The 20,803-nt window shown below is 42.6% G+C and overlaps 1 protein-coding gene across 1 annotated transcript in view; it reads left to right on the top strand.

Annotated features, from left to right (window-relative positions):
* Positions 1 to 3,447: 3,447 nt before the first annotated feature.
* The window catches only part of ATG2B (autophagy related 2B), a gene marked incomplete at both ends in the record, with an annotated part of 73,877 nt that continues 56,521 nt past the window's right edge, over positions 3,448 to 20,803 (top strand). The window contains 6 exons of the mRNA XM_080707546.1: positions 3,448 to 3,609; positions 13,154 to 13,316; positions 15,614 to 15,766; positions 16,858 to 16,960; positions 18,799 to 18,961; positions 19,667 to 19,846. Coding sequence (XP_080563672.1) covers positions 3,448 to 3,609; positions 13,154 to 13,316; positions 15,614 to 15,766; positions 16,858 to 16,960; positions 18,799 to 18,961; positions 19,667 to 19,846 — 924 coding nt within the window. The remainder of the gene's footprint in view (positions 3,610 to 13,153; positions 13,317 to 15,613; positions 15,767 to 16,857; positions 16,961 to 18,798; positions 18,962 to 19,666; positions 19,847 to 20,803) is intronic.

Raw genomic sequence — 20,803 nt, 5'->3', positions numbered from 1 at the left:
TTTCCCTCAGTTAATGCTAGGTGTTACCATTTATGCTAGGAACTTTGATAATAAACAGACAACACAACTACAACTGGGTGAGTTTGTATCCTACTTGAGCTAATGGCGTAACAGTGATGACTCCTAATTCTTAATGTTTGATGAATTTCTTCTAGAGAGCATAAAATATACAAAACACACCTAACACTTTGAATAGAGTATTATTATCTATTATTATAAAATCTTTGGTATTTATTTTCCTTTCTGATATCTGAAACTGCAGGCATTCTAAGGACAGTCTGACTGTAATTCTACATTTCAAAGTAAACTACTTCTTTAGCAATCAGGGAATGAAGACCAAATCTTACTCATTTGTCCAAAGTCCAGTTCAAACCTCCCAAGGCCTTGTAGTTCACTACAAGATGAGCTCTTACCTTAGATTTTCCATACCACTTTGTTTATACTCCTTTTATAGGAAGTATTATAATTATTACTTATAAATGTGTCTTACCATCTTCAAATATATCTAGAACCCACTCGTGCCTCATCATCTTCACTGCTACTGCTCTGGGCCAAATGCCAGTTTGGACCACAGTATCGATTACTGCAATCTCCTTCTAACTGGTCTTGGTGTGTCCATATCCCCCCTCCCCCCAGGCTGTTTTCAACACAGTAATTAGCATGACCTTATAAAAACTTAGGCCAGACCCATTTCATTCAGAGCAGAAGCCCAAGTCCTTAATACGGGGTCCCATATGACCTGTTCCTTTCCCCCTCACGTCCCTCCTGATACTCCTGAACACACCAAGCATGGGCCTCCCACACTTGCTGTTCTCCTTGCCTGGAAAACAGGCCTTCCAGATATCCATGTGCCTTGCTTCTGAAATCAACCTTTCTTTCTTTCTTCCTTCCTTCCTTCCTTCCTTTCTTCTGTTGTGCTAGGATTGAAGCCAGGGGCATTCTGCCTCCAAGCTATACCTCAGCCCTATTTTATTTTTACTTTGGAAATGATCTCTCCAAGTTACAAAGGCCTGGCTCAGCTGCTGAGGCTGGCTCTGAACCTGTGACCCTCCAGTCTCAGCCTCCCAATACTGGGATTACGGGATGTGCTACCACACCTGACCCTAAAATGTCATCTTAGTGCAAGAGAGGCCTCCTCTTACTGCCATATACAAGAAAGGCAAACATCTTCCCTCGCTCCTTTCTCAATTCCCTTTACGCTGCTTTATTTATTCCTACAGCACAGATCATCACATGGCATACTTTCCCCCCTTCCAATAAAATAAAGGACAGGAACTCAATCTGTTTACTGTTGTATCCCCAGCACGATCTCTGGTATATAATAGGTAATCAATGATTGTAATATTTTGTATTATAAATATATAATTAATAATATTTGCTAAGTAAATGAATGACTTTAGAGCATAAACTCTTTGAAGGTTATTTTTTTGGTGGGGAGGGTTCTGGGGATTGAACCCAGGGGCCATCTGCATGCTACACATGGCTCTACACTGCCTGATTCTTTACATTTTTCACATCACCAAATGCAGTGACGATCATTTAATGGGTTCTTAACAAACATACACATATAATGCATGAATATATACACACACCCACATATACATTATATATATTATTTTTCCCCCCTGTGGCACTGAAGATTGAACCGAGGGAGAGTTCTACCACTGTCTAACACGCCAGCTCATTGTTTTTATTTTTTATTTTGAAACGGGGCCTCATTAAGTCACCCCGTGAATCTCGAGCCTGCAATCCTCCTGTTCTTAGGCTCCTGACTCCTGAATTACAGGCATGAACCACCATCCCTACCTTAACAAACACTTTTGAATGAATAAAGAGCAAACGAACTGAAGTTATTATTGGTAATGCTTAGACGTCTACAAAGAATGAGGGGCGCCAACAATCCAAGTACCTATATATACTGGACAGCGGCCAGGAACTAAAACAGAGAGGTGGCGGTGGAAAGGAGAACCAGCTCTTTCGCTGTCAGCATTTCCGGGCTACGTTAGCTAGCATTGATGAAATAATTGCCAAGAGAGTAAGCGACACCGTAAACGAGCTCACCGTTCTTACCTAATCAGCAGTGTGCTTCAGTACCGATTAGGTTCATGCCCTATTCAAATCTTCTAATCTTCCTAATAACCCTGGGAGGTTAAGATACTAATAAGCTCACACTTGGCCCCGGAGGCACCGCAGGCTCGCAGAGGGCAGTGGCCAGTTCAAGGTGGCCCAGCTCACAAGGGTCAGCGCCAGCATTCAAATTCAGGACATCTACCTGCCTTCCGGGCCACCTGCGCCCTGACCTTTGGGGACTGACTAACTTAAAGCCTCTGCAAGAGCTGCCTCCTAGCAGACAGACAAACGACTGCGCAGATTCCCCAGGACGGCACAAGTACTTCGTGCAGGTCCCCAGGAGGTCGGAAGGCTTTGGCATTTATCAGAATAGGCAGCTCTGTCCAAAAAAATGCCTCGAACCCCCAAGTGTCCCGGTGCCCACGACAGAGGCAGCGTACAGGAGGGGCGCCCGGCGAACTGCAGCCCGAGAGCAGCCGGGGAAGCTTTGGGCACAATGCCTGGCCGGGGCAGGGGGCCAGTAACTTGCTGGCCCAGGGCGCCGCTGGCGCTCGGGTGGCGGGGGGCTCCGGGGGGTCCCGGCCGCGGAGCCGCGGTCCCGGAAGCTCAGTTCCCGGGGGCTCCGAGGGTCCGGGACAGCCAGGCCAGCCCCGCCCCCAGACCCCGCTCACACCGGACGCCGGCCCCTCCGCCCGCCGCCTCCCACTGCCCGGCAGCAGTGCGGCTGCCGCGGGCCCCGCCGCCGCCCGGCCCGCTCGGGGCCACCCTCGCCCGCAGCCCGCCCCGCGGCCGCTCACCTGCGCGCGCCCGGCGTCCCCCGCTCCCTTCCTGCCCGGCGTCTGCAGCCGACCCGCGGCGCCGGCCCCGCCCCCGCCCCGCCCTCGCCCCGCCCCTCGCCGCCGGAACTGCTCCGACCCGGACCTTTATCCCCGCCCGCCCGGCCCCGTGTGACGTCACTTCCGCCCGCGCCCGGTCGCGCGCGAGGAGCCCGGGTCTCGCGAACGCGCCGGGAGCGCCCCGGGGTCGGGAGCGCGCCTCGTGGATGACAACAAATTGGTGGTGGTGGTTGCGCGGCGGCGGCGGCGGCGGCCTTAGCCCGCGTCCTGGGCCCTCGCGCTCTTCGTGACTCCGTCTCTGGGCTGACGAAGACCCCCGGAAGTCCCGGCCCGGCGGCTGTCACTCGTCGGGCCTCGTCCCCGCCGGGCCTAGCGCGAGCCGCAGCGCCGGGCCATGGAGTCCCCGTGAGGGTCGGCAGCGCCGAGCGACATGCAGGGGCCGATCAGGGCTTAGACGCCGCCGGGACCCGGCCGGGAGCTGGAGCCTCGACCCGAGGCCCGAGCCGCCGCAGCCCCCGCCGGCCCCGCTGCCACCCCCGCCATGCCGTGGCCCTTCTCAGAGTCTATCAAGAAGAGGGCCTGTCGGTACCTCCTGCAGCGGTACCTGGGCCACTTCCTGCAGGAGAAGCTGAGCCTGGAGCAGCTCAGCCTGGACCTGTATCAGGGCACCGGGTCCCTCGCCCAGGTCCCCTTGGACAAATGGGTAAGAGCTGCCGGCCGCCCGCGGGCAGGACTCGCTGCCTGCTTGGGGCGACTTGAACGAGTGCCATCCGAGATTGGTGACGTTCCGTCCCTCCCTGTTAATTGTTTGGGTCCAAGTGTGGCAAGGCTCAGGGGAATGTGTTCCGAGTGTGGTTTGATCCGTTTCGAGCCAAGTTTGCTTCCCCAAATCACGTGTCCCAGAAACTTAACCGATGCACTGGAGTCTACACTATGGGGATAGTTTGAGTCACTACTTCGGGATCCAGGAAGCTGGCAGCAAAGGGTCCGCGGAAAGAGGTGACCATTCCTGCTCCTTGGGATGGATAGGGCTGCGGGGTGTCGTGACAGACAGACCCTCTGAAATCGGATGACATTCCGGAATGATGGAAGATGAAGTGGGGACCGGTGGGCTGTCAAAACCCTCCTTACTTATTTTGGATTGGCTGCTTGCACACCGCGTTTGCTCGGGTTGGCTCGGGCCAGCGTTTGCCAGAAGGAAGAGAGTTAGGTCTAGGTCTCCTCTGCCGGTTTGCCAGCTTTGCTTGATTATATGTTTGCAGGGCCAATTTGTGGAGCCGGCCTGTGGTTGTGTGGCCCTCGCAGTTCTGTTGAGTTGTGCCCCGGTTGCTTCACGTGACAGATCGTAAAAACAGGTGTTGCAAAGGCGCTGACGCTGCGATTTTCACACGGTTTTAAAAGCCTGTTTTCTACTTTTCATCCAGAGGCCGAGTTGACGCATTGTGTCTCATAGGCGCTTCTGGTATATTTCAGCTCATTCCCTTCAGTTGCGTCTGCATCTAGGGGTTGAATGCATAGTATTTTATAGGAAGTCGATTCCCCCATGGGTTCTGTGAGAATGGAATGGCTTCTCCCCTTTGCCCTCACAAAGCTTCAATTATGGTAAAGCCTTACTATAACTCTTAATAATTTGTGCTAGAGAGTATGAATAAGTGTATAATTGTATCAGTAAGTAGGTGAGTTAAACTAGGGGAGTAGCAGGATAAAGAGCCCTAGTTTGAGTTTGCAGGAAGACCCAGTCCTACATCAGGGTAGTCCTGGCTGCAAAAAGAGCCAAATGATAGTGGACGTAGTATTCACCTGACTTTAATAGACATTAATACGGTGTGGGTATAGTACATAGGTGTACCTTTTACAAGAAGATAGGGATTCTGATGTTTTTTACGTTAACAACCCACGATTCTATGTTTTTGGTACAGTTTTCAATAGACTATCTTGAAAGAGAGTTGGAATTTTTTTAAAAATTGTTTTGCAGTGCTGAGGATGGAACTCAGGACCTCACACATACTAGACAAACACGCTGCAACTTAGCTATATCCCCAACCCTTTACATTTATTAAGTGTCTTGTAGCGGGAGTGATTTTTTAGGCATTATTCTTTAGTGACTTCACATTAACCCTAAAAGGTAGCATTATTAACATTTTAAGACGGAGTTAAATAATGTGCCCAGTTCACAAAACTACAGGAGTTTCAACAGGAATTCGGATATCCTTTCTAAGACCATGCTTTCATTGCAGCACGTATTTGAAGACCAGGAGAAAGCCAGTTAATGTTTACTGAACACCTGTTTATGTCAGGCATTGTTCTAGGCTTTTTAATTTTTTATAATTTTATTTGATCCTTGTAGGAAATTGGAAATGGTGATTCTTGAATTTTATAGTTTGACCTCAGGATCATTGGCAAAATAATTTATGACTAGACTTAATCTCAGGATGGTTTTGTTTTTGAAAGTAAGAGCTTTGTCAATTAAAATGATGTCAGAGCTTCTGGTTTACTGCAAGTTATTTGCTGCTGCTGATCTATTTATTTTAGTGTGTGTGTTGATGATTAAGATACAGTTTGTAAATCTGAGGTATAACTATTCAAAATTCTGGTTCTAAATTCAGTTACTTTTGACACTTGATTTTAATGACTTCCCTGTCTGAAATAAAACTATCTACAAGGACTCATAAATCCTAATAGAAGAATTACGTCATTAGCTACATGACTAATGTTTCAGTTTTTTCTTTTTTTGGTATACTGGGGATTGAACCTAGGGGAATTCTAACTCTGAGCTATACCCTGAACCTTATTTTATATTTTATTTTGAAACAAGGTCTCACTAAGTTGTTGAGGGGCTTGCTAAGTTGTTGAGGCTGGTCTGGAACTTGTGATCCTTCTGTTTTAGCCTCCCAAGTATTGGGATTACAGGTGTGTACCACCATGCCCGGTTTCAATTCTTAAATATGAACGGTGCAAAGGATTTTGTTGAAATTGGCAATGGAGTTTCTGTATTCCCTGATCTCAGTCTTTCTCATTAATTGGGAGATGTATTTTTATATATTCAGAATACAAAAAATTGGTTTAAAACCTTTTATTTTCCATAAATTCTTTGTTCAGAAGACTTTTAGATCAGTTGGAATAGTCTTTCCATATTTCTGAACCTTTTGTAACCTGTGTAGATAGAGTTTTAAAAATGCAGGCAAGCTGGGCGTGGTGGCACACACTTGTAATCCCAGCATTTGGGAGGCTGAGACAGGAGGATCGTGGTTTGAGGACAGCCTCAGCTACTACTTAGTGAGGCCCTTTGTGACTCAGACCCTGTTTCAAAATATAAAGAATAAAAAATAGGGCTGGAGGTGTAGCTTAAAGGTAGAATGCCCCTGAGTTCCATCCCAGTACTGCAAAAAAAAAAACCAAAAACAAAACACAACAACAACAACAACAAAAAACCCACAAAAAACCCACAAAAAAACAAACAAAATATCTCCATAGGCAGTGTTTTCTTAAAATTTTTAATTAATTAATTTTTTTTTAGGTGCTGGGATTGAACCTAGAGGCATTCTACGTTCAAGCTATACCCTGATTTTATATCTTATTTGGAAACAGGGTCTCACTAGGTTGCTGAGAGCCTCACTAAATTGCTGAGGCTGGCTTTGAACCTGTGGTCCTCCTGTCTTAGCCTCCCAAATACTGGGATTACAATCATGCACCACCACACCTGGCTACAGTCAGTGTTTTTAATAGACATTGTTTTCAACAGCAAAATCATGGAACAATGGGAAATTTCCAAGTACAGTTTTTAAAATTGTTCTCCCCATAGTAAAGTAATTCTTTGAAAAGCATTTATTTTCTTACCCATTATTAAAATGTTATTCTTATTTTAAAGAGAGATTAAATAAATATTTTGTTTGGAAAATATCTGCTGGGTGTCATATACTAGTAGTAGCAATTTGTCATTTTGCGAATGGTTTACACATTTAGAACTACTTACACTGTGTAAAAGGAAACTGCTTATCTCTCAACTCAAATTGTAAAGACTTGACCATAAGAAAAACCAGGAAACCAGAAAGTCACTCACTCTTTACAAAGATGCTACTATTTTTTTTTTAATTAAAAAATATTTTTTGAGGTACCAGGGATGGAACCCAGGGGCATTCTACTTTCGAGCTACACCTCCAACCTGGTTTTTTACTTTTTTTTTTTTTTTTTTTGGTGGTACTGGGGTTCCTGGAAGCCCTTCTACCTCTGGGCTACACTCCCAGACCTATTTTATATTTTTATTTGGAAACAGGGTCTCCTAAACCAGCGCGCGCGACTGGCTTCGAACCTGCGCGATCCTCCTGTCTCTGCTTCCCAAGCAGGGATTACAAGCGTGCGCCACCACGCCCGGCCTTCCAGCCCTGTTTTTTATTCTTTATTTTGAAATGGGGTCTCACTGAGTTGCAAAGGGCCTTGCTAAGGAGATGAGACTGTTTGCAAACCATTATTTTCCTGTCTCGGCCTCCCAAATGCTGGGATTATAAGCACGCCCAGCTAAATTGCTAGTATTTAAAGGTCTGTTTTTATTATGTAGACTGTTTTTGTATGTAGAATGTATTTATCATATATAATTTTTTTTTTTTGAGGAACTGCAGTGGAACGCAGGGACATTCTACCTCCAAGCTATACCCCTACGCCCATTTTTTTTTTATTCTTTATTTTGAAACAAGGTCTCATTAAGTTGTAGAGGGCCTTGCTAAGTACCTGAGGCTGGCCGTGAACCCCGATCCTCTTGTCTCAGCCTCCAGAGTACTGGGATTACAAGTGTGCGCCACCACGCCCCGCTCTATTATATAGCATATTTTTATTATGTAGAATGCTGAAGTCAGTTTCAGTGTGCTGGGATGGAACATCCAACTGAGAGTACCACTTTGAATTTTTCCATGTTGTGGGACTGTGCTCTCTCTCTGCGGTTGGTACTTGTATGGCCGAAATGAGTGTGCTGGCCCATTTGTATATTAAGTATTGGTAGAACTTTTTAAATGTAAAATTTGAAATACCTACTATAGAACATCTAATTTCCTTCTCCTATCCGTATGAATCACTTGTTGGACTTCTGGGTGTAGACACCACAGTTTGAAGATAACTGTTTTAAACAGGGCTTGCAGCAGGAGTGGGGATTGGAGGCCAGGAACCTTGGGCTGTTCCACAGTTAGAACAGGCCGGGCCGAAGTTTGATGAACTCCTTGTGCCTAGAAACAGGCAAAACCTGGACGGAAGAAAATTCACATTGGTGGGATGTTGGGTTTAATGATTCACTACTTTCCAACTCTTTATTGTGACTTATCTTAATTTTTAAAATAGAAGTTCTTTCATTAAGGAATTCAGTGCATTTATTGAGCTTTCAGTATGTTCCATTGTGAGGGGCAGGGAATATAATTGTGAATTAAACAAAGACCCTTTTCTTCCAGGAACTCAGTATGGCCAGAAAGATAGACATTAGTAATTTATTACATTCAGTTTGTTACATAATTTAATAAAACTATTAAATTTTAATTTAATAATTTGTTTTGATTGCTTTGTTACTTAACACTTTATTGACATATGATAAAATTGCCTTAGCCAGATGTGGTGGCACACACTTGTAATCCCAGCGCTTGGGAGGCTGAGGTAGGAGGATCACATAGTTTTGAAGCCAGCCTCAGCTAGTTAGTGAGGCTCTCAGCAACTTAGTGAGACCCTATTTCCAAATAAAGTATAAAATAGGCCTGGGCATATAGCCCAGAGGTAGAAAAGACCCTGGGTTTCCGACCCTTGGTTCCACCCCCGGTACCAAAAATAAATAAACAAACAAACAAATAAATAAATAAATAAATAAATTGCCTTAAGTTGCAGAAATATATTACCAATTATTTGTCAAATGTTACAGTAGAGACAAGTGTGACCTTTTTTTGGTCTGTGTGAAAAATAATCAGATACAAAATCAACTTAGAAAAATCGTTAGCTTTTCAGTACACTAATCACAAATCCATTGAAAAAGAAATATGGAAATAATTTCATTTACAATCGCCTCAAAAAAAACTTAAGAATAAATCTATTCAAGGAGGTAAAAGACCTTTATAATGAAAAGTATAGAACACTGAAGAAAGAAATGGAAAAGCTTAGGAGATGGAAAGACTTCCCATGTTCTTAAACACACAGAATAAGTACTGTTCAATGGCCAGACTAACAAGAGTGATTCATAGATTCAACACAATTCCTGTTAAAACGCCAACATCAGCCGGGCGTGGTGGCCACGCTTGTAATCCCAGCGCTTGGGAGGCAGAGACAGGAGGATCGCACAGGTTCAAAGCCAGCCTCAGCTACTGAGTGAGGCTCTCAGCAACTTAGTGAGACCCTGTTTCCAAATAAAGTATAAAATAGGTCTGGGAGTATAGCCCAGAGGTAGAAAGTATAAAATAGGTCTGGGAGTATAGGCTGGAGGTAGAAAAGCCCCTGGGTTCCACCCCCAGTACCATACACACACACAAAAAAAAACCAACCAAAAAACAAAAAAGCCAACATCATTTTTTTTTTCACAGTGCTAGGAAAAAATGCTCCTAAAATCCATATGGAAAAAAACAAAAGATCCAGAGTAGTGAAAGCATCTTGAGCAATAGGAACCAATGCTGGAGACATCATAATACGTAATCTTGTATTACAGAGCTACAGTGATAAAAACATGGTATTGGCATTAAAACCAGACACATCAGCCAGTGAAACAGGATAGAGAACACAGGTTAATCCTCACACACAAAGCCAGTTGATTTTTGACCAAGGTGCTAAAAACACACTGGAGAAAAGACAGCCTTTTCAACAAATGAAATTGGAAAAACTGGATATCCATATATAGAAGAATGAAATTTCAGCCCTTATCTCTCACCCTGCACAAGTTAACTTGAAATGGATCGAAGTCCTAGAAATTAAATCATAAAATTTGCAATTACTATAAGAAAATATCGGATCAACTCTCCAACATATAGGTGCTGGTATAAACTTCCTCAGTCAGACTCCTGAAGCTAAGGACAAAATAGAAAACCAGTAAATGGGATGCCATCAAGTTAAAAAGCTCTGTGCAGCAAAGGGTTCAATAAGAGTTTGAATGGAGCCGGGAGTGGTGGCGCACGCTTGTAATCCCAGCATTTGGGAGTCTGAGGCAGGAGGATCGCGGTTTGCGGACAGCTACTTAGTGAGGCCCTTTGCAACTCAGTGAGACCCTGTTTCAAAATAAAGAATACAAAATTGGGCAGGGGGTGTAGCTCAGAGGTCAAAAGCCTTTGGGTTCCATCTCCAGAAATGCAAAAAAAAAAAAAAAGTTTGAATAGATAGCCTGCAGAATGGGAGAAAATATTTGCCAACTACTCCTCTGATAGAGGACTAGTATCTAGAGTATGTAAAGAACTCAAAAAACTTAACACTTAACAACCCAATTAAAAAACTGGGCAATTGAACTAAATGGACACTTCTCAAAAGGAATACAAATGGCCAACAAATATATAAAAAATATTCAACATCACTAGTAATCAGAGAAGTACAAATGAAAGCTACCATTAGATTCTGTCTAAGTCTAGTTAGAATGTCAGTCATTGAGAATACAAATAGTAAATGCTGGTGAGGATGTGGGGAAATAGGAACTCGTATACATCGCTGAGGGGATGTAATCAGCGCAACCACGATGGAGATGAGTGTGGAGGGCCCGCCAAAGAGGAGGACTGGAATGCCATCGGGTCCAGATACACCACTCCGTGGTGTCTTTCCAAAAGAATTAAAGCAAGACTACGATAGTCACAGCAACGCATGCCACAGTAGCCCAGTTATGGAACCGTTTAGGCATCTGTAAACAGATGGATGGTAAAGAAAATGTGGAATATGCATATAATGGAATTTGACCCACCATAAAGACAAAAGTATGTCATTTGCAGGGAAATGGATAGAACTAGAAAATATTATGCCAGGTGAGATCAGCCGGTCTCAGAATGTCAAAGATCATATGTTTTATCTCATCTATAGAAGCTGGAGAGAAACTAGGAAACAGACTTCAGATAAACAGGAGAGAGGCCAGTAGGACGCTGGGAGGGGAGGGGGAGGAAGGGAGGGCAGAACGAGGTGTGAGGAAGGGGACGGCTAGATGCTGTTCCGAGTGGAGGTGATCACTACAGCCTCACTGACAGTGGGGAGGCAGGGGGCGCGCGGGTGGGAGGCGGTCTGCTATGGAAGCATCCCTTTGAATCTCATTACGCTGTCTAGTTACAGTGCACCAGTAAAAGTATTTAAAAATACTTGAAAAACAACTGACATCTTGTTAGCTTGTGTTACACTGACCACTCTTCCTTTTTTTAAATTTCTTTTCACAATTTTCTGGGTCCTGATTTTGAATTTTTTTTTTTTTTGTGTGTGTGTGGTACTGGTGATGGAACCCAGGGTCTATGGCTTGCCAATTAACTTCTCAATGGTGTCGTGTGTGTGTGTGTGTGTGTGTGTGTGTGTGTGTGTGTGGCACTGGGGATGGAACCCAGGGGCTTTTCTGCCTGTGGGCTATACTCTCAGGCCTATTTTATACTTTATTTGGAAACAGGGTCTCACTAAGTTGCTGAGAGCCTCACTAAGCTGAGGCTGGCTTTGAACCTGTGCCATCCTCCTGTCTCAGCCTCCCAAGTGCTGGGATTATAAGCTTGCGGCACCACGCCCAGCTTTTGTTGAATTTTATTCTACCTGTGGTACTGGGGATGGAACTCAGGGGCCTTCTATCTCCAGGATATACCCCCAGACCAGTTTTCTTTTTAATTTGGAAATAAAGTCTCACAAAGTTGCTGAGAGCCTCACTGAGTTACTAAGGCTGGCTTCAGACCTGGGATCCATCCCCCTGTCTCAGCCTCCCAAGTGCAGGCAGGCCCGGTGGTGCCGCTAGATTCCTTTTTCTTAGCCTGTTGTACAGTGTTCCTTTTCTTTAAGGTCTCTCTAAGGCCTCCTATCATTTTGTTACCTGCTTAGTGGTGCTGACAAGGCTCCTGGGTGTCATTCTTAGTTTCTTTTCTTTATTCCTCATAATGTCAGTTCTGCTTCCTAAATACAGAACAAAAATTCATCTACGTCTTGTGGTGCTGGGTATTGATCCCAGGGACATTCTACCTCCAAGCTCCACCCCCAGCCCTATTCTTTATTCTTTTTTGGAACAGGGTCTCACTAAGAAGTTGCAGAGGGCCTCATTAAGTAGCTGAGGCTGTCTGAGAACCCCGGATGCTCCTGTCTCCGCCTCCCAAGCGCGGGGATTTCAAGCGTGCGCCACCACGCCCGGCTCGAAATTCATCTACTTCTAACTGTTCTCACTGCTGCTGTTCCTACCAGACCCTTTTCTTTAGCTCCTGGTGCTCATAGCTTCCTGCTCTCCAGTTATGTTCCACATGGCAGCAGAAGGCACCCCTCAGAGTGAATCGCATGGTGGTGACCTTTCTTAGCGTCCTGCAGTGGCTTCACATCGCTCCTGGAGAGAAATTTCAGATTTGTCCCCGTGTATTACAAAGCTCTTAGAATCTCAGTCTCCTTATTTATCTAGGCTTATCTCTGAGTCTTCACCTGAACACACTAAAGCCTGAAGCAACTGTTGTTTTTCCAGTACTCTTGTGTCTCAAATCCATGTACATGTACTCTGGCTTCTGCTTTCTTTGCCCCCTGCACGCCTTCTCCTCTGCCTGGACCACCTCACTAGTTAACTTCTTCCCCAGATCACACTTCCTCAGTGTCTTCCCTCGTGGTCCTACAGGTTAGGTGCTCAAAGAGCCCGCTCTGTTTTGTTGATCATATAAGTTAACATGCTTTAGTTAAATGATTCATTCATTGTATACCATCTTGTAAACTTAATGAGACTGGGAGGCATCTCTATCTTGGTCTCCGCTTTTTTTTTTTTTTTTTTTTTTTTACAATTTCAAGTGCTTGGCACTTGTGAGGGCACATTCACATCTTTGAAAAAGTTAGCAGTAGCCGGGCGTGGTGGCACACGCTTGTAATCCCCACGCTTGGGAGGCTGAGACAGGAGGATCACACAGGTTCGAAACCAGCCTCAGCTACTTAGTGAGGCCCTGTTTCCAAATAAAATATAAAATAGGTCTGGGAGTATAGCCTGGAGGTAGAAAGCCTCTGGGTTCCACCCCCAGTACCACCAAAAAAAGAAAAAAGAAAAAGAAAAATTAGCAGTATTATGTTCTTGTTTGTGTGATTTCAAAATGAACTTGTTTTTTTTTTTTTTTTAGTGTCTCAATGAAATCCTGGAGTCAGCAGATGCACCTTTAGAAGTCACTAAAGGATTCATTCAGTCAATTTCTCTGTCAGTTCCATGGGGCTCGCTGCTGCAGGATAATTGTGCACTGGAAGTAAAAGGGTTAGAAATGGTGTTTCGACCCAGACCGCGCCTAGGTAGGTGTGCTATATGTTACTGTTTTATTGGCTTCTTTTTTTACCCTTCTGCAATTAAGAAAGTAACCTGATTGCATTAAATTCAGTATTTATTACCTTGGCTCTATCAAGGAGGCATGAGATTATAACATAGAGTTGTTTCCCTGTTTACTCACAAGAATTTTAATATAATCTGCTTCATATAATTATTCATTACCAGTTATGGAGAGTGGCTTGTACTTTATTTTTTTTATTTTTTATTTTGTGGTGGTACTGGGGTTCCTGGAAGCCCTTCTACCTCCGGGCTACACTCCCAGACCTATTTTTTATACTTTTTTATTTGGAAACAGGGTCTCCTAAGCCAGCGCGCGCGGCTGGCTTCAAACCTGCGCGATCCTCCTGTCTCTGCCTCCCAAGCGCGGGGATTACAAGCGTGCGCCACTACGCCCGGCTTACTTTAAAGATTCAGAATATTATGCCCCAAACAAGGAAGAGTCGCTCAAAGATTGGTGGAGAAGTGTTGAAAGAACTTGAAGGGATTTCCATTGGCCAAATCTGGGACAACTTGGAGTGTTTACAAAGAATATGACAATGATGGATTGTAACATACTAAAAACATCCCAACGTCTATCCTAATATAAATAAACACGTAAGGTAGGCAGGAGGAAGGGCATGCGCTTCTTTACAGCAAAATACCTACTTACAGAAGAGTTGGTAGAACGAGATAGAATTGGTAAGTGTAAGGCGATAGGCATGAATGTATGCATAATAGAATTTTAATCCCAAATGCTGCCTTTGGCTGCCCCCAAAGTGTAAGTTATACTTAGTAGAATTACAGTGGCCTGTATTTTGAAGTTGATACCCTATATAATAATCTGATATTTAACTTACAAGAGTATTTTTAACTCTCATGGGCAGATATAATACTTCCATATACGAAGTCACACTTTCAAGTATTTCTCCTTTTTGAATACTTCATTAAGCAGGCCATGGCGGTACATGGTTGTGATCCCAGTACTTGGGAGGCTGATGATTGGACTCAGGGACGTTTTACTTTCAGCTACACCAGTAGTCCTTTTTTTAAAAAAATTTTGTTTTGAAAACAAGGTCTCGCTAAGTTTCTGAGGGCCTTGCTACATCGCTAGGACCGTCCTCAGACCTGTAACCCGCCGGTCTCAGTACTCTCTAGTACTGGGATTACAGGCGTGCCCTGGCATGCTTGGCTTATAGTGGCCGTTCAATTCTTCTTGATAGTACCTTATTGTTTCACTATATTGTAAGTTTTCTGGGGGCAGAATTCACAATTCTTTTTTTTTTTTTTTGGTGGTACTGGGGTTCCTGGAAGCCCTTCTACCTCTGGGCTACACTCCCAGACCTATTTTAAACTTTTTTATTTTTAGAAACAGGGTCACTTAAGCCAGTGGGGCTGGAACCAGCACGATCCTCCTGTCTCCGCCTCCCAGGCGCGGGGATTACAAGCGTGCACCACCACGCCCAGCACAATTCATTTTTTTAATCCACTACATCAGAGTTAACAAACTATGGACTGCAGGCCAAGTCAAGTCTGCTACCTGGATTGCTTGTTTGTTTCTTTTTTGAGGTACTTGAGATTTAACCCAAGGACATCTACCTCTGAGCTATACTCCATTCTGATATTATTTTCTATTTTGAAACAGAGTCTTGGTAAATTGTTGAGAACCTTACTAACTTGCTGAGGCTATCCTCGAACCTGCAATCCTCCTATTTTAGCCTCCCAAATACTGGGATTACAGTCATGTGCCACTATACCAGGCTTATAATATTTAAAATAATATTGTGCATATGTAAAACATGTCATATTCTTGTTGAATGAATACATGAATTAATATTTGATAAAAGTAAAACATGACATGAGATCACATGTGTATCTAATTTTTTCTGTGATCTTTTCTTGGTGTGGGAGTCTTAGTTATGTTTAAATCTCAAGAGTAATTTCTAGAATATTATAATGAGTGATACATAATGTTAAAAATCTACTTGAGCTGGGTGTGGTGGCACACACTTGTAATCCCAGTACTTGGGAGGCTGAGGCAGGAGGATCACAGGTTTGCTGCCAACCTCAGCTACTTAGTGAGGCCTTCTGCAACTTAGTGAGACCCTGTTTCAAAATAAAGAATAAAAAAAAAAATGGGGCTGGGGATGTAGGTTGGTGGTAGAATGCCCCCGGGTTCAATCCCCAGTACCACAAAAAAGAAAAAAAAATTACTTGATATGTGTTATTTAAGCAATGGCATTGTAACTTTGAGAATTATTTAGGGACTAATCTACATTTTCTGCAGCAACTGGTTCTGAGCCTATGTATTGGTCAAGTTTCATGACCAGCAGTATGCAACTGGCAAAAGAGTGTCTTAACCAGAAGCTAACAGATGAACAAGGAGAAGGATCCCAGCCTTTTGAAGGACTTGAAAAGTTTGCTGAAACCATTGAAACAGGTTTGGCATTATTTACCATTTTCAAAATTTCAGATTTTACTTAAGTTTAGTACCTTTAACGAATTAAGCTTTGTATAAGGCAACTCTTGGAATGAATTCTAAAAGAATTACTGTTTCTATTTCAGCATGTTAGAAGTGAGGTTATTTAAAATATTGTACTTAATTGCTTGTTTCTTTTGTTCCCTAGTTTTTTTCTGTTTATTATGTTTGCAGCATGATGGGGTTAGAGTTCAGAAGACAGTACTAGTCACTGCCCTGAGTCTCTGTTGAGACGTAGCTTGAGTCAGTGTTCAGTAAAGCACATGATTTATTACAAAACTCAGGATTTGGGCTTTTAAAGACGATTAAACTGTCTTCTTCATTTTGATCAACGCCTAGTATTTCTTTCTTTTCTTTTCTTTTGCGGGTCTGGGGATGGAACCCAGGGGCATTCGACCTCCGAGCTACACCCCCTGCCCTATTTTTTATTCTTTATTTTGAAACTGGGTCTCACTGAGTTGCGGAGGGCCTCACTAAGTAGCTGAGGCTGTCTGCAAACAGCGATCCTTCAGTCTTAGCCTCCTGAATGCTGGGATTACAAGCGTGCGCCACCACGCCTGGATTTATTTCTTTCATTAAAATATTTTTATTTAAAGCTGGGTGTGGCCGGGTTTGGTGGCGCATGCTTGTAATCCCCGTGCTTGGGAGGCAGAGACAGGAGGATCGCGCAGGTTCGAAGCCAGCCGCGTGTGCTGGCTTAGGAGACCCTGTTTCCAAATAAAAAAATATGTAAAAATAGGTCTGGGAGTGTAGCTCGGAGGTAGAAGGGCTTCCAGGAACCCCAGTACCACAAAAAAAAAAAAAAAAAAAAAAAAAAAAAAAGCTGGGCATGATGGTGCACGCTTGTAATCCCAGTGCTTGGGAAGCTGAGACTGGAGTCCAGGGCCAGCCTCAGCTACTTAGTGAGGCCCTCTGCAACTTAGTGAGACCTTGTTTCAAAATAAAGAATAAAATATGGCTGGGAGTGTAGCTCAGAGGTCCCCAATCCCGAAAGAAAAAAAAAGTTTTATTTGTGTATGGTTCTTTCATTGACGATTACTTGCTTATTCCAGTACTAAGAAGAGTTAAAGTCACTTTTATAGACACTGTTTTAAGAATTGAACATGTGCCAGAAAATTCCAAAACTGGAACTGCACTTGAAATTCGAATAGAAAGGTAAGAATTTTTGTATCTGAAAATAAATGACTCTATTCTAACTCTCACAGTAAATTTCAGGATGGTGGGCCTGGGATGTGGCTTGTTGGTAGAATATTTGCCCAGTATGTATCAGTGGCCTTGGGTTCAATCCCCAGTACTGAAAAAAAAATTCAAGGATACTTTTGGAGACCAGAGGTGATGCATTAAATTAAAATATTGTGTAATTTCAGAGTAAAGTGCTCTTTATGTTCTAATCTCGTTATTGAAATTTTAAAGTACAAGTCAGGTGTAAGTATATATGATACTATGTCGAATTTAAAGCAAGTAATTTTCTTTTAGTTGATATCTTTCAACTTAAAAGCTTGAATACTACTACATTTAAGGTACCCTTTTTTAGAGTGTCAGTGTTTATTTTCATGTGAGCCATGCAATATTCTGGCACGTTTTATTAATGTGAAAGACTTTGGCTTTGCTGTGCTGAATCTAGTGCTACTCTGGTAGTTCTCTGAGGGTTCTTTCTTTTTTGTAATAGCCTCTCTCTCTCTCTGTCTCTCTCTGTCTCTCTCTGTCTCTCTCTGTCTCTCTCTCTCTCTCTCTCTCTCTCTCTGTTTATTGTGGCACTAGGGGTTGAATCCAGGGGTGCTCTACTTCTGAGTTGCATTCCCCAGCAGGGCTTCCCCAAGTTTCCAAAGCTGGCCTTGACCTCAGTCTGCCAGGCCCTGGGGTGATAGACGGCCACACCATGCCTAGCTGTCTTTGATGATTCTCTGGGCTAACATGCGAAGTAGTAGTTTACTTAAAAAGATGTAAACAGGTTGCTTTAAAATTTTTAAATTCGAGCAGGGTATGGTGGCGCACACTTGTAATCCCAGCATTCGGGAGGTTGAGACCGGAGGATCGCGGTGCGCGGACAGCTTCAGCTACTTAGTGAGGCCCTCCGCAACTCAGTGAGACCCGGTTTCAAAGTAAAAGAATAAAAAAATAAGGCAGGGAGTGTAGCTTGGAGGTTGAATGCCCCTGGGTTCCATCTCCAGACCCGCCCAAAATAAAATAAAATAAACATTTTTAAATGTATTGATGCCCATCTACTGGGGGCTTCCTTCAAAGTTTAAATAGTATCTTGTGGTTTCTGTCTTTCACAAAACACATTAGTTATTGTTAACTACTCTTTGAAAGTGGGGGGCATTACTTTAGAACTGTATCTAACTAATCTCTTGCATTTTGAACCCCATTCATTATCTTGTTTAAACTGAATGTTGGTCACACAGGAATTCAAGAAATGTCATTTATTTCAGATTTGTGGCTTGAAATGGTATTTCATCGTTTCCAAGGGATATTTTGTGAGAGTTCAGCCAATTTTAGGAAGCTAATTTTTCCCCTCCAGTTTAAGAGCCAAATAAAGTTATTTTTCTTGGTGTTAAGGTCTCTTTGTGAATGATTTACTAGAGTAAAAAATGTAGTGATGATGACCTACATTGTAGACATTATTATAGTCATATTCTACGCTAACATCTGAAAAATCCCTTTTAATTTAGAAGCTCTCCATTTTTATTATTATTACTATTATTATTATTATTATTATTATTAGTCTGGGGATGGAACCCTGAGGCATTTGGCCTCCGAGCTACACCTCCTGCCCAATTTTTTATTCTTTATTTTGAAACAGGGTCTCACTGAGTTGCAGAGGGCCTCACTAAGTAGCTGAGGCTGTCTGCGAACCGCGATCCTTCAGTCTCAGCCTCCCGAATGCTGGGATTACAAGCGTGCGCCACCATGCCCAGCTCCATTTTTTATTATTGCAAATAGGTTTTTCTAGGAGTTTTGTTCAAATGCTCATTTTGTTTTTTTACTTTCAGAACTGTATACTGTGATGAAACTGCTGATGAATCCTCAGGAATTAATGTTCATCAGCCCACAGCGTTTGCTCATAAGTCACTGCAGCTCTCTGGAGTGTGTCTCTTCTGGGATGAGTTCTCTGCATCAGCAAAGTCTTCCCCGGTGTGTTCCACTGCACCAGCGGTAAGAAAAGCAAAACAGAAGCCTCCAAACCTGATCAAGGTTTAAATGAGGGCTATTACATTTTGGTAGGGCGTATAGTATGTGTTAATGAGTCTCCATCTGGTTTGGGAGTTAACACAATATTTAGTAATAGGGATATATAATTCAGAGATTTAAAAACACTCAGCTTATATTGTCTTTTCTACCAGTTTTCTGTGTATTGATGGAGAAATGTTATGTATTATGACTTGGGGCAAAATGGTATATTAACGTCTAGTATCCTTTTACAGTACAAATAAGAAATTAAGCAGTGTTCAGATTTACCTTAGAGAATGAATGTATTGCTGATAGTTTATCTTACAAATCATGCCTTAAGAAAATGGTTATAATTAAAGAACTGTTTATGTCTTCCAAGAGTACAAAATCCTTTTAAAGATCAGTCATTCCATTATTTATTTTTAAGACATTTCACAAATCACATTTTTAATGACAAGTGTCATTATTACTGTAACTTGAACAGATATTGTTTTTCTTTTCATAAGGTCCTTTCCCATGCTGTGTCTCAGTTACTATGCTAACAGCACTCTTTCATTTTAGCTAAAAGATCTTGGTTTATCCATTGTAACGATACAGTTCTGCCTATCGAGTTGACATTTATATTTTGCATTCCAATTTATTTGCTCTAAAGTTTTAAATAGTTATTTCCTTCTTTTTGCATTATTGCAGGAAACTGAGCCAAAGCTATCTCCTAGCTGGAATCCCAAAATTGTTTATGAGCCACACCCACAACTAACAAGAAATTTACCAGAGATAGCACCATCTGATCCAGTGCAGATTGGAGGATTAATTGGTAGGTTGGAGTTGAGTCTCACGTTGAAACAGAATGAAGTACTTCCTGGAGCTAAGGTCAGTATTTGTTTTATTTTCTCAAGTGGAAATACAAGTATTCTTTAGTGTATGCAGTGACCTACTGATTGATTGCTGTGGTTATCCTATAACTAAGGTGTCTGCTATCTTGAAGTCAGCATTTTTAGTATCAATGTTGCTGTTCTTAGGTCACACAAGTAATGACTGTATTTGCCCTACTACCATGAGTCAGGTTTTATGAAGGGCTGCCCTCTACACTAACTCTCCCCATTCTAACAATCTAAAACCAAAACATTGTGGTTTCATGAGTAAGGAAGTTAGCTGGCTTTGGTGTGCCTATAATCCCAATACTTGAGAGACCAAGACAGGTAGATTGCAGGTTTGAGGCTAGCCTTAGCAATTTACTGAGACCCTCTTTCAAAATAAAAAATAAAAATGGGCTGGGGTTGTGGTGTGGCGATAGAATGCCCCAGGGTTTAGTACCGAGTACCCCCTTCCCCCACGTAATACACGCAGGAATTCATCATATAATCTCTTTCTGTTATCATAAAGTTAAGTTTTAAAGGAAAAGAAATTTGAGGAGTGGGAAGTTGATTGTGGAAGATGTTTAAACAAAATCTATTTAGAATGGAAAGAGTATGGTTATAGTTTTTTTTTAAAGTTTATAGTATAACATTTGAGAAGAGAGATTGACTTTTTTCATTGTGTCGCTTAGCTTTTTGAAGACATTGTGTAAAGACAGCTATACTTTTTTATTAAGTAACACTGATTAGTCTGTTAGAGAGTAAGGAAACTTGTATTCATGTAATCATTTAAAAATATATTCTTATACATTGGAAACTAAATTTCTATATAATCTCTATAAAATGAAGTTTAAATGAACAAGATGTCAGGATTTATTCATTTATTTATTCATTGATTTTCCTAACTGCTATTGGGCCCTTTGTGAGTTCATGGGACAGATACAGAGATGAGTGGAATCCAGTCTTTGCCTTA

Source organism: Muscardinus avellanarius (assembly GCF_963383645.1).
Source record: "Muscardinus avellanarius genome assembly, chromosome: 12".
NCBI classification, from domain to species: domain Eukaryota; kingdom Metazoa; phylum Chordata; class Mammalia; order Rodentia; family Gliridae; genus Muscardinus; species Muscardinus avellanarius.
Note: the sequence above shows the minus strand (reverse complement) of the source record. Positions and strands in the feature narration are given on the sequence as shown.